General features: G+C 41.3%; 1 protein-coding gene across 1 annotated transcript in view; it reads right to left on the reverse strand.

Moving 5' to 3' along the window:
• TGM3 (transglutaminase 3) overlaps positions 1 to 13,661 on the reverse strand; it is a 30,727-nt gene that overhangs the window by 11,992 nt on the left and 5,074 nt on the right. Inside the window, exons 5-7 of the mRNA XM_055543164.1 lie at positions 12,380 to 12,557; positions 12,137 to 12,272; positions 535 to 638 (exon numbers count right to left, since the gene is read on the reverse strand). Coding sequence (XP_055399139.1) covers positions 535 to 638; positions 12,137 to 12,272; positions 12,380 to 12,557 — 418 coding nt within the window. The remainder of the gene's footprint in view (positions 1 to 534; positions 639 to 12,136; positions 12,273 to 12,379; positions 12,558 to 13,661) is intronic.

The following is a 13,661-nucleotide window of genomic DNA, read 5'->3' on the forward strand; positions in this document are numbered from 1 at the left end:
AAAGCCCAACACCCGAGATCTGATGGGAGAGTGGCCATCAGTGGGGGGGAAGGGCCAGCCTGCGAGAAGGAGAGCTCAGCCTGGCGGGGGACACCCAGAAGGTGAGAGGGGTGCTGGGGGCCATGAGCAGAGAGGCCTGGAGCTGAGCCAGGGAATCTGGGCTAAGTCCCAAGGCAAAGGGAAACGGAAGGTTTCTGTGCTGGGAGGGATGGGCTACTAGAGGCTGTGTGGGAGAATCACTGTTGGCAGGGGACAGTTCCCTTCCCTATTGCCGGGCATGGGCCAGGGCCTTTGCAGCAGTTGTGCGGGAGCAGGGACGTCAGTCATTTAAACAGCAGCCTGAACCAAGCCAATTAAGAGGAAAATCTACTTTGAAAATACTTTTGTTTTAATCCCTCTCTGTGCCCCCAAAGGCAGAGAAGATTTAGGTGATCTTGCTGTGCCACTTCCCACCATTGTAAAGATTGAGAGGTCATGACTTAGAGCCAAACCCAGAGAAGGGGGACACCAGCAGGCTGACAGAGGATTGGTTACCTTGGCTTCTCTCCTGAGGGGTGGCGTCCAGAACCTGCCATCCATTGTACGAAGGGCCCAGGTCAGGCCGCACAAACCAGGCTTCATTCCAGACGTGGAAATTCCTGCAGACAGAACCACACGTTGCAGAGTGTGGCCAAGGCCGCTCAGCAGAGGAATGGCGAAGCGCCATACCTCTGACCTGACAGTGCAGCGCCCTCGCACTCAAGTGAGTTTGCTCTGGGTCAGCTGTTGTGCTAGACCTCCGCGAGCACCGTCTCCTTAAATTCTCACAGCACGGTTAAGGGGGTACTCTTTTTATGCTCATCTCATAAAAGGGGAAACAGGCTCAGAGAAGCCAAGCAGCTAACAATGCAAGGTCAAAGTGTGGCCTGAGGTATGCCTAACTCCGAAATCACCATGTTCTCCTGCCTTTCTGAGGAGCAGAGTGGATCTAGGTTGGAGCCAAGACCCAGCGAGCAAACCCACACAGCTTTCTCTTGTGCATCCTGTTGGGGTACACTACTGTATTTCATGTGGGGTGAAAATGAATGGGGTGCAGCAAGAGTAACAGGTTGGCTAAGAACCACAGAGCCCTGCAGTTGAGGTCTGGATAGAAGAATGCACACGCCAGTCCTAAAATATTCATCAGTGGAGCCCCCCATGTCCCAATCTGCATGTTCTCAGTCATTGGTCCCCTCCCTCGCCAGGTGTAAACAATTATCCAAAGCTTTCTTCATTCTTTATTCTGCCCTCTATTCTCCTCCTCTCCAATCCCACAACAACTACATTAGCATTGGCAGTGTTGGGTCCAACTTGGAAGAAAATGTAAGTCTGACATAAATTCAAGTTCTATTCAACTTGAAAAACATTTTTTTTAATATTCATGAGGTCGAAAAGATAGTTTTAAGCAGAGAACCAACTTCAGAATGATACATATGACTAGGTAAAAATATTAAGCTTTCATATACCAAGTAAACAAGGAGACTATCGTTCTGTTTCCAGCATGGAAGAATAAACTCATAATGAATGGATAGTCTCTTGTGCAAAAACAACAAACTGACAAAAGATAACTATCAGAGAGTAGACAGAGTAGGAGGATTTTGGAAGGGTGTCAAAACTTTGAGGAAGAGACTAGCATGGAGGAAGTTGTGCTTTGGTGACCTTGCTCTTAAGGACAAGCTGCAGTAGATGTACAGAGCAGGGCAGTAAAAATTCCAACAGACAGTCCACATCTTTCTGACCTGAGGAGTTAAGAAACAAACCCTGGGTTAACTAGAATCACTAGAGAGTGTGGCAGAAGTCTTGGAAAGGAGAGTCAGAAAGCGGAACCTAGATTTGTATATTAACTCCGCCTAAGCTTCTGGGTGACCCCTGAGCTAGGCATATACAAGGCAAACCACAAACAGTCCAGATAAAAGTTTTAAGAATGAACTGAAACTTGAGCTGCTGCCTACCACAGGTGAGACAGAGTTTGCAGTTTGAGTCTACCCCAGGTAGGCTCCTAAGACAAAATGCAGAATCAAGACAGCCAATGACCAGGATACAAACACCAGTTAATGAACATCCAAAGAACCAGAAAAATGTCACTTATCCTCAAAGCAAAAGACAATCAACAGAAATTAACCCTTAGATAATCCAGATGTTAGAATAAATGAAGAATAAAACTTTAAAGCAGTTATGATAATTATGATCAATGGAATAAAGGAAAATATGCTCATAACAAATGAAAAGAGGAAACCTCTTAGCAAAAAAATAGAAAATATAGAAAAAGAACCAAATGGAAAATGTTAACTGGAAAAAAGACCTGAAATTAATTCAATGGATGGCTTACTAGCAGAATAGAGATAACAGAGGAAAGAGTAAACTTGAAGACAGATCAGTATAAATTATCCAGTCTGAAGAAAAGAGAGGAAAAAAGGTTGAAAAAATCAATAAAAAAGGGAAAATATATGCAACATGTATACTAGACACTTACTATAATGAATATTATAAAGTATTTACAAATCAATAAGATACAAAAGAACCTGTTCCCAGGTGGCTCAGTGATAAAGCCAGATTCTCCTATCTGCAATGCAGGAGACACAGGTTTGATTCCTGGGTAAGAAAGATCCCCTGGAGAAGGAAATAGCAACCCACTCCAGTATTCTTGCCTGGGAAATCCCATGGACGGAGGAATCTGGTTGGCTGCAGTCCTTGGTGTTACAAAAAAGTTAGGAACTAAACAACAACAAGACACAGAAGAAGTCAAGCATGCCAATAATGGACAATGAGCAGGCAATTTTCATAAGCAATAAAAACGATCACTAAACATATGAAAATAGTTTTAACTCCACCACAATGAAAAGAAAATTAAGGCTGATTTGTGTTGTTGTATGGCAGAAAACAAGATAACATTGTAGAGCATTTATCCTCCAATAAAAAATTAAAATGACAAAGAGATATTATCATACCTATGAGACTGACAAAGATGAAGGCATAGGATGATACCCATTGCTGTGTGGGAAAACAAGCACTGTCATATGCTACTGGTGGGAGTTTAAATGTGTATGACATTTGTGAAAGGCAATTTGGTAATCAGTGTGAAAAACCTTTAAAAATCTACATACCCACTGAACCAGTAATTCCTCTTCTAGAAATTTCTCCTATAAAAACCCTCACATTCATGCACATGGATGTACACAGAAAAATGTTTACTAAAACATTGTTTGTAATAGCAAAAATAATGGAGGAAAAGTTTACCAATAAGGAGATGGTTAGATAAATTGTGACATAACCATCCAACAGAATATCATGCAGCTGTCCAAAAGAATGAGCAAAATCAATCTAGCATTTATATAGAAAGATGTCTAAATTATATCACCAAGTAAGAAAAATTACAAGAGCGTGTATGTGTATGCATAAGCTTATAAAAATATATACTGATATGATGAACCTATTTTGATTTAGAAAATATATATTATTGAGATTTCTTACAATTATGAAAAAAAAGTCATCATAAAAAAAGTAGTGGAAGTCCCCCATAATTCCATTATCTTAGATAACCACAGTTTAAGTAATGGTTTGGTGTAAGTATTATGCATATGGACAGATTTCAGTGCATATGAACTAAGTTGTACATTATTTATTTCTGCAATGTTTTCATTTTCTATAATGAAAATTACTTATTACTTCTATAATTCTGTAATTACAAAATATGTGTGTTAAGTTGTTTCAGTCGTGTCTGACTCTTTGTGATCCCATGGAGTTTAGCCCGCCAGGCTCTTCTGTCCATGGGATTTTCCAGGCAAGAGTACTGGAGTGTGTTGCTATGCCCTCCTCCAGGGGATTTTTCCAACCCAGGGATTGAACCCACATCTCTGAAGTCTTCTGCATTGGCAGGCAGTTCTTTACCACTAGCGCCACCTGGGAACCTCTAATTACAAAATAAATGAATATTTAAAAATACATATATTATATAAACACTAATGGCTAACACAGTTAAGTATCAACACAGAATAATACTAAGTGTCTGTGTTATATCTTAATCTTCACAGTGTTCTTATAAAGGAAGATAAGAATAAGTGTTATCCTCTTTCAACAATTTTGGAAACTGAGGCATAGAGAAGTGAAGTGACTTGTTCAAGGTCTCAAAGTCAGTAAATAGGCAGAATGGGATTTTAACCCAGGCAGAAGGGCTGCAATGTCCATGCTTTTAACTACCAAACATTCTCTCTAAATTTTAATTTATTGATACAGGAAGATATTAAATGTTATAAAACAGACCATTTAATTTGGTCCCATTTGGGTAATGATTACTCAACACACATACATCTGATGTGTGTGAGTATAAACAGCATGAATGTCTGGAAGGCTCTAACTCATAATATTATTAGCGTTTTCTTTGGGTAGCTATATTACTATGACTCTCATTAATTAATTTTTTATTGTTTTATAATCAGGAAAAACTGTTTGCATCTTACATGTTGTAAAATGAAACTTGCAAGTCTTTCCGCAGGGACCAGATCCAGAGTTCTACACTATACAGTTGTCAGGAGTTAGAAGTGCTTCCTAAGTACTTATCAGGTGCACTATGACCCTGCTAGATTCTCCAGGGGAAAGGGGAAGAGCTAAAAAGTCAGTTCTAAAACAAGACAGAAGGGATAAGGCCATGAGAGGTGAACAGATAATGAAAAAAAGTCAACCAATGATAGGAATGGGAAGAGAGCAATCCCTTACTCACTACTGTAATGAAACATTACAAAATCATTACAAAATTTCTGGAAGGCAATAGCAATAGGTTCATAAGCATTTAAAATGTTCATTCTCTAACCTAGGATATAGGTTTTCTTTTTCTAGGTTTTCCATTTCTAGGAATCTTTCTCATAGGACTAATCACTAACATGCTCAAGATTTCCATGTAACAATGCCTGTTACAGTGTTAAAGTAGGAAAAAAAGGGGGAATAGATAGGTAACATAAGGAATAGGAAACAGTATACCATTATAGTGGGAAAAGAGATAATGGCTTAACATTCAATGGAATATAATACATTTAAAATCTTATTTTTGAAGATTAATGACATTGGTAAAATGTTCATAATACCCTGTTTAGTCAAAAACACATGATTTAAAACTATGAAGTGGTTGGTTTCCAAGTATGGGGAAAAGCAGGATGTGTCTATTACATGCTCTGTCTTGTGCACAAGTCTTATAAAATGCATGATCCCAATTCTATAAAAACAACAACTCATAAAAGATTGCATAGAAAACTATCAAATATTTAAAGTATGTGAACAATAGAATTATAGATGATTTTTACTTCTTTATATGTTTTGTGAGATTTCCTACAGTTGTAGGGGAAAAAAGTCATCATAAAAATTATCTCCAGGCAGACCCACAAAATCTTTTTTGGGCCCTTAAAATCGGTTATATTTTACCCAGGAGAAAGCAGGAGGAGTGTGGGAAGATGATCTTAGAAGGGTGAGAGGACAAGAGAGGAAGAGAAAACAGTAAGGACACCAAATTTCAGATTCATTTTGTTTCTGGCAGAGAATCTCAGGAGAAGGGTGAGTTGGTAAAGATATACAGGTGAGTAGCTACGTTTGAATATTTATTTGCAAGGCAAGAATTTAAGACAAAGTAGATAACAAGCACATCCTGGTTCCTCCCTTGTTTGAAAGCCAGACCTTTGCTCACACTTACTTGGATGTATGTGCCTTTCAAGTGCATCATCAAGCATGTGCTGGTTTGTTTCTGGTTGTGTGCCACACTCTTTCCCACCTCCCAACTTTGGGCTCCGCTCCTGCCTTGAGGGTTTCCCCAGTAACAGCGCATAGAAGCGCAGACTGAAGCATTTATTTTACAAGAAGCTGATCTCTGCCCCTCCTTGCTCCTCCATTCAAATAAATTCTAATTCAACCTTTGAAGTTTCTAAACCACTATCCCTAGAGACAGCAACTGAGTTATGCTGACCTTTGAATTCATGGGGTCAGAGGACCCTCTCTAGAAGTGACCCAAATTTCCACCTCTTACGCTGATAAAAGCTTATTCATCTTTCCAAATTCAGTTCAGATACTAACTCCTTCCAAAAACCTTGTCCTAACATACTCAAGAAAATTAGAGATACCAAGGGAACATTTCATGCAAAGATGGGTTTGATAAAGGACAGAAATGGTATGGACCTAACAGAAGCAGAAGATATTAAGAAGAGGTGGCAAGAATACACAGAAGAACTGTACAAAAAAGATCTTCATGACCCAGATAATCACGATGGTGTGATCACTCACCTAGAGCCAGACATCCTGGAATGTGAGGTCAAGTGGGCCTTAGGAAGCATCACTACGAACAAAGCTGGTGGAGGTGATGAAATTCCAGTTGAGCTATTTCAAATCCTGAAAGAGGATGCTGTGAAAGTGCTGCACTCAATATGCCAGCAAATTTGGAAAACTCAGCAGTGGCCACAGGACTGGAAAAGGTCAGTTTTCATTCCAATCCCAAAGAAAGGTAATGCCAAAGAATCTTCAAACTACTGCACGGTTGTACTCATCTCACACACTAGTAAAGTAATGCTCAAAATTCTCCAAGCCAGGCCTCAGTAATATGTGAACCGTGAACTTCCTGATGTTCAAGGTGGTTTTATAAAAGGCAGAGGAACCAGAGATCAAATTGCCAACATCTGCTGGATCATTGAAAAAGCAAGAGAGTTCCAGAAAAACATTTACTTCTGCTTTATTGACTATGCCAAAGCCTTTGACTGTGTGGATCACCACAAACTGTGGAAAATTCTGAAAGAGATGGGAAAACCAGACCACCTGACCTGCTTCCTGAGGAATCTGTATACAGGTCAAGAAGTAACAGTTAGAACTAGACATGAAACAACACACTGGTTCCAAATAGGAAAAGGAGTATGTCAAGGCTGTATATTGTCACCCTGCTTATTTAACTTATATACAGAGTAATCATGAGAAACGCTGGGCTGAAGGAAGCACAAGATGGAATCAAGATTGCAGGGAGAAACATCAATAACCTCAGATATGCAGATGACACCACCCTTATGGCAGAAAGTGAAGAAGAACTAAAGAGCCTCTTGAAGAAAGTGAAAGAGGAGAGTGAAAAAGTTGGCTTAAAGCTCAACATTCAGAAAACTAAGATCATGTCATCCAGTCCCATCACTTCACGGCAAATAGAGGGGGAAACAGTGGAAACAGTGTCTGACTTTGCTTTTTTGGGTTCCAAAATCACTGCAGATGGTGACTGCAGCCATGAAATTAAAAGATGCTTACTCCTTGGAAGGAAAGTTATGACCAACCTAGACAGCATATTAAAAAGCAGAGACATTACTTTGCCAAGAAGGTCCATCTAGTCAAGGCTATGGTTTTTTGCAGTAGTCGTGCATGGATGTGAGAGTTGGACTCTAAAGAGAGCTGAGTGCCAAAGAATTGATGCTTTTGAACTGTGGTATTGGAGAAGACTCTTGAGTGTCCCTTGGACTGCAAGGAGATCCAACCAGACCATCCTAAAGGAGATTAGTTCTAAGTGTTCATTGGAAGGACTGATGTTGAAGCTGAAACTCCAATACTTAGGCCACCTGATATGAAGAGCTGACTCATATGAAAAGACCCTGATGCTGGGAAAGATTGAAGGCAGGAGGAGAAGGGAACAACAGAGGATGAGATGGTTGGATGGCATCACCAACTCAATGGATATGAGTTTGGGCAAACTCCAGGAGTTGGTGATGGACAGGGAAGCCTGGCGTGATGCAGTCCATGGGGTCACAAAGAGTTGGACACAACTGAGCGACTGAACTGAACTGAACACATTCAGAGAGTGCCAACCCTACCTCTATGCTGTCTCTGATTTAACTTCTGTTCCACAATTGCCCAGCTTCCTGTGCAGCGGGAAACTCCTCAAGTGAGGCTCACGTATCTCACTCCGCTTGCTGCCCAGTGTCCAGTGCGGGGTCTGACATGAAATTCATGCATCATGCTCTCTGAATTGAATTGTTCTGGAGCCCTGCCACTCTTGCAGCCTTGGTTTACTTGCTGTGGGTCTAAGCAAGCTGCTCCAGGTACTTTGGGGACTGGCTAACTAGTAGTGGAGACTGGTGGCCACAGAGAGATAGATGCTTTAGGAGTTAGGGCTCATGTAAGGGTGTGGGTTACGACAGTTCTTCTCCAGTACTGACCGACTCCACTACCCTGACCACAAGAATGGGCAATCACCATTTGGCTTCCACCTCGGAGCTCTGTAAAGGCTACAAATAGAGTCAAATCAGTGACTTGAGAAACTGGGGGATCAAGTCAAATGAACCAGGAAAACAAGCCAGAAATGTCAAGATTAAGATAATGTTGGCCAAACTTTTCTAAAACATTTGTTTGCAGGCTTCAGAGACCTCCTTCACAGTGGTACAGAGGGGAGCCGTAGCAAAGAAGCTTTTCCCAGAGTGTCCCGACTCCAAAGAAGTGAAAACTCCGGAGCCTTGTGCCTTTTAAGTCAAACCACTGGCATGAGCAGAATGGCTTAGAAGAAAACGGACCCCACTGGATGCTATAATGTGATTCAAAGAGAGCTCTAGAAGAAATTGCTGAGGTCCCCTGACCTAGCCCTTCATTTTACAGACAGGAAACTGAGGTACAGAAGGTTAAGGAACTTACATAAAGTTAGACACTTATTGAGAGCACCCAAATGTCTCCAGTTGTTTACCAGTGCTTCTCCCTGGGCCTCTGGTTTCTCAGGTATGAGATAAGTGGGTCCCTCTCTAAGATCCCTCAGAGATCTTAAAGCTCTTTGACCTGGAATAGTCCTACTGACAGACACCTGTGTCCACCTCTAGCTTGGACACTATTTCAGTTCTACTTTGGGCAAATCGTTTCTCCCCACTGAATCCTGAGATAGCATCTAGTGTCATAGAAAATTTTCATTTGCCACTTAAGTGTGAACCAAAGAACCCAGATTCTTCAGGTGGTTGGTGTCCAGCCACTGTTCCAACCCCTATTCTGGAAAATCTCAAATTATGCAGTCAGATTTCTCAAACATCAGTCAGGAATAGTGATAACATTCTTTGGCATCTCTCTGGTCCTTCATAGTTTACAAAGTGACCTGGGTTCAAATCCAGGCTCCACCGTTTCCAAGTTATCTGCCCTTGAATGAAAGACACTATGTCTCAGGTTCCTCAGCTGTAAAATGGGGTGTTCACAATAGCGCCTACTTCATTGTTTCTGAAGAGTACACGCAGGCATTCAGAAAGGGACCTGAAGCACAATTGCTCAGCAAATTATTGTTGCTGCTGTTTTTATTATTAAGCATTCTCAGGTGCTTAACCTCACTTGATCCTTACATTCTATTACTTTAGGCAAATCTGAACAAGGTTCTAAAAGCTTTTAACATTTGCAACATACAGATTCAGATCGAAGAATTTCTGTCCAAACTCAAACTGTCCTTTTAATAATAGGCAAGGGGAAAAAATAGGTTAGTAATTTCACTCCAGGCATAAAATGACTTGTGAGCTAATTCCCTCCAACCCCTGGCAGGAACCACTTTGAAGTGACTCTTGGGAGGTGTAGCTCTAACTCAAAAAGTAGGTGAGCTGAAGATTCACAGAATCAAAAAGTTAAAGAGGCTTAGGTGAACATCTAGTTCCAAGCCAACATTTACATTTCACTGATGGGGAAACTGGGGGCCAGAAAGATGAAGTGGCTTATACAAGTTCTAGAGCTAGATGGTGGTGGGACTGGAACTGTGGTTCAGAAATCCCTGTGTACACACCATCCAGTGCTAGTTCCCCACCCACAGTTAGCAGGGAAGGGGGAGGAGGGGGAATCCTCAGCACCCACTGCTTTCTGAGGAGGGTTCTGATGAGGGATCCCCAGGAAAAATCAGAGTTTTACAGCCTGACACTCTAGAGCGAAGCCAACAGAAATGACAGTAGAGAATGTCTCCAGGGGTCCAGACTTGCCCCAAGGTGATTATATTTAGAATAAATTATGAAGCTAATGTGTAGCATGAACCAGTAACCAAGAGATCTCAGGTCTAATTCCAAATTCAGCTCAAAGGCCCCAACTTTCTGTTCCCAGGAGGTCTTCCTTGATGGCTCCCTCCCTGAGTTCCCACAGTACTAACTGTCTGGCACACTGCATCACTGCTGCTGCTGCTGCTGAGCCGCTTCAGTCATAGACAGCAGCCCACCAGGCTCCCCTGTCCCTGGGATTCTCCAGGCAAGAACACTAGAGTGGGTTGCCATTTTCTTCTCCAATGCATGAAAGTGAAAAGTCAAGGTGAAGCCGCTCAGTCGTGTCCGACCCTTAGCGACCCCATGGACTGCAGCCCACCAGGCTCCTCCATCCATGGGATTTTCCAGGCAAGAGTACTGGAGTGGGGTGCCATTGCCTTCTCTGACTGCATCACTAAATAGCCTCTAATGGCCTCCCCACTTTTTGTCCGCTAACAGCACCAGAAATGCTCTCAGCAGAAGGACTGAGCCTTATGCTTTCTGACCCCTCTGCAGTTCCTAGTGTGCAGGATAATCACAGAAGGGTTAAGCCTAAGGGGACCACCCTTTCCCCAAAATCAGTCATCTTGTTGGAACAAGCATCTCTTTTTCTAAAGGAAGACAAAGCCAGGAATGGCATTGTCCCAAGGATCAGAAAAGGTTGCAATGGGATTTGGGATACAATAACAAAAGGAAAAAACAGGGAGAAGAAAAGACATTCATTTATGAGAAGTTGGAAAACAAAACCTCACTGTAAGTAGCAGCATCACTAGAGAGAACATTATGTGTGTGTAGATTAAGGAAAAACATCTGAAATAAACTTTTTCTCCCCCGTTAAACCCTAGCATCCATGTGACCTTGGGTGAATTACATATGCTTCCCTCCCTTCAGAGGGGAGGGTATGCTTACAGTATTCAGTGCCATTATTGGTGTGGGCTGTTGTTTATTTGTTTTAATATCTCTTTCTGTTAATTTTAATATTCCATTGACTTTATTCTATTAGTTACCCTAAATACATTTCAGTAAAGTTGCATCTACTTATTCTGGGAATAATAAGCAATAAAGAATTTTTTATGCAGACTATCTCAAAGTTGAACATTTGGAAAAAAGATGACATCTGTTATTAAGTTATCTAGCCATGTATATGCATGTGAATGATTATTATATGTATATCCTTTGAGGATTCAAACAATGAATTATTGACATAAGCATGTAGTTCTTTATATACATAGACATCTATGTGTATATACACATATAGACATAATTATTTTCATATAATATAATTCAAACAATGGATTATTGACATATGCATGTAGTACTTTATATACATAGACATCTATGTGTATATACACATATAGACAATTATTTTCAGTTGCCATCTGGTAATAACTTGTCATATGGTATAACCTTAAATAGCTGTAACAATATCTATTTTATGTATATAAGCAGCTATACAAAGTTATAGACATACGTCTGTAAGTTTTATTTTTATTTTTTTTGTCTGTAAGTTTTAGATAACCTACTTTCAGTTGGCATGTATTATATATTACACACATATATGCACATGTCATATTTATGGTTTAGAAATATATATTTCCAGTTACAAATAAAGTTTCTTATTTTCAGTTGAAATCCAGAATAAGCTAACATTTTATTCTATCAATCAAGGTACAAAGAAAATGTGTATATATATATATATGAGAAAATATGTCACTTTTCTTTAAGAAAGCCCGTTAAGTCACATGGGTTGCCCGAAATGACATACATTATTCTTCTTACTAGAAAATCAATGATTTCAATGTTTCTCTTCTAAAATATCATAGGGTCTAGGGGCCCCTATAAATTCAGGGCAGTTTCACAGAGCCCAGGAATCATATTTTTCACTGGTATCAGAGCCTTCATCTGGTGGCAAGATAAAATGGACCATCAGCATTTGCAGAACTCTGAGAAGGGTTATTTTGGGTCTTGCTAGCTTCGGCATTTCCATTCTATACTTAATCTTAGCCAAAAGGCCAAGATATGACAGCATTTCCATTCTAAACCATGTGTTGACATGGTACTTGCCTCCTGATTCCTGTTTGGAGCTGGTCCCAGGAGCTGGGGAGAGCTAAGGAGAAGCTGCTCGGATTGGTGCTCAGAAAGGATCAGATACTCACCACACGCTATCACTGCCTTTGTCCATGGGCTGTCCCAAGGGGTCGTAGTAGACATCCACACTGAGGTTTTGGTCTGTGTCATGAGCTGAGTTGAAGTTGGTGATCACTCGGGAGGGAATCCCCAAACATCGCAATACTGCAAGTCAAGAGCAGTCTAAGGACTCAAGGTGCAGTGGAGACAGTAACTGGGGGCACCCCACTGCTGCCCACCCATCCAGCAAAGGCACACCTCATCCAGAATACCTGTGTTGAGGGTTCCAGCAAAGACCCAGCACTGGCCGTATCGGACAGGCCTGAAGCCAGATCTTTGCCACTCCTTGAGGATTTCCACGCTGCCATTCCAGTTCCTAGGATCCCGGCCACCAGTGTAGCTACCGCTCCAGTTCCCAGAAATCACGCCACTGTCATCATTGCCATTGATCTGGGAAGGAATAAACCCCAAAGGAATCAGCACAGAGAGTGACAGGCAGAATTCAGGGGGCAAGGTAAGGAGTTAAAGAAGGAAGCCAGGGAGACTCTCTCAAGTCTCAGTGTCTTTCTGGGCCATTTGGATAATAATTGTGATAATGGGTATCAAGAAGTTTATGAATTTGAAAGTGCTTTCCTTAACAGGCCATGTTTGCCCCTAATTCACATGTCATTCCCAGCTCACAGAGAAAATGAAGGCTCTATGGCTTGTCAGTGATGAAGCAGGGGTAGAAAATCAGCTCACAGTCAATTCCTGGCCAGAACTTGCAGGCTGCTGCCGCCTGACTTGAAGATCCATAGTTTGAAGCTCTCTTTTGGTGTCCTGGTCTTCTAAAAAGATCACTTTAAAACTTTAGCAACTAACTTATTCTTGAAAAGAATAAAGATGGACTTCTGTTGTTCATCCATCCATTCATTTCACTCAGCTTAATGCATGATTCTTGTATTTGGATGTTTTTGTGTGTGCTCAATCACATCTGACTCTGCAATTCCATGCCAGGCTCCTCTGTCCATGGGATTTTCCAGGCAAGAAGACTGGAGTGGGTTGTCATTCCCATCTCCAGGGTATCTTCCTGACCCAGGGATCAAACCCATGTCTCCTGCTTCTCCTGCATTGGCAAGCAGATTCTATACCACTGCGTCACCTGGGAAGCCCTTGATTCTTGAATAAGTCACATGAAAAGAGCACTAGGCTAGAAATCAAGAGACCTGAATCTCTTAGTCTGAGTCTTTTAGAGACTCCTATTGAAATATTTAGGGACAAAATGATGCGATATCTGGAATTTATCACATAATCCATGGAGAAGGGGACATAAATGAAACAAGACTGGCCTTGGGTAGGTAAATGATGAAGCCGGTGACAGGCACACAGAAGTTCATTTTACTTTTTCCTCTGCTTTTGTGAACATCTGAACTTTTATATAATAAAAAGTTAAAAGAGGGACTTCCCTGGTTGCCCAGTGGTTATAATCTGCCTTTCAATGCAGGAGATGTGGGTTTGATCCTTGGTCAGGGAAACTAAGATCTCATGTGCCACAGACCAACTAAGCCTGTGAGC

The sequence above is a fragment of the Bubalus kerabau genome, chromosome 13, assembly GCF_029407905.1.
Source record: "Bubalus kerabau isolate K-KA32 ecotype Philippines breed swamp buffalo chromosome 13, PCC_UOA_SB_1v2, whole genome shotgun sequence".
Taxonomy (NCBI): Eukaryota; Metazoa; Chordata; class Mammalia; order Artiodactyla; family Bovidae; genus Bubalus; species Bubalus kerabau.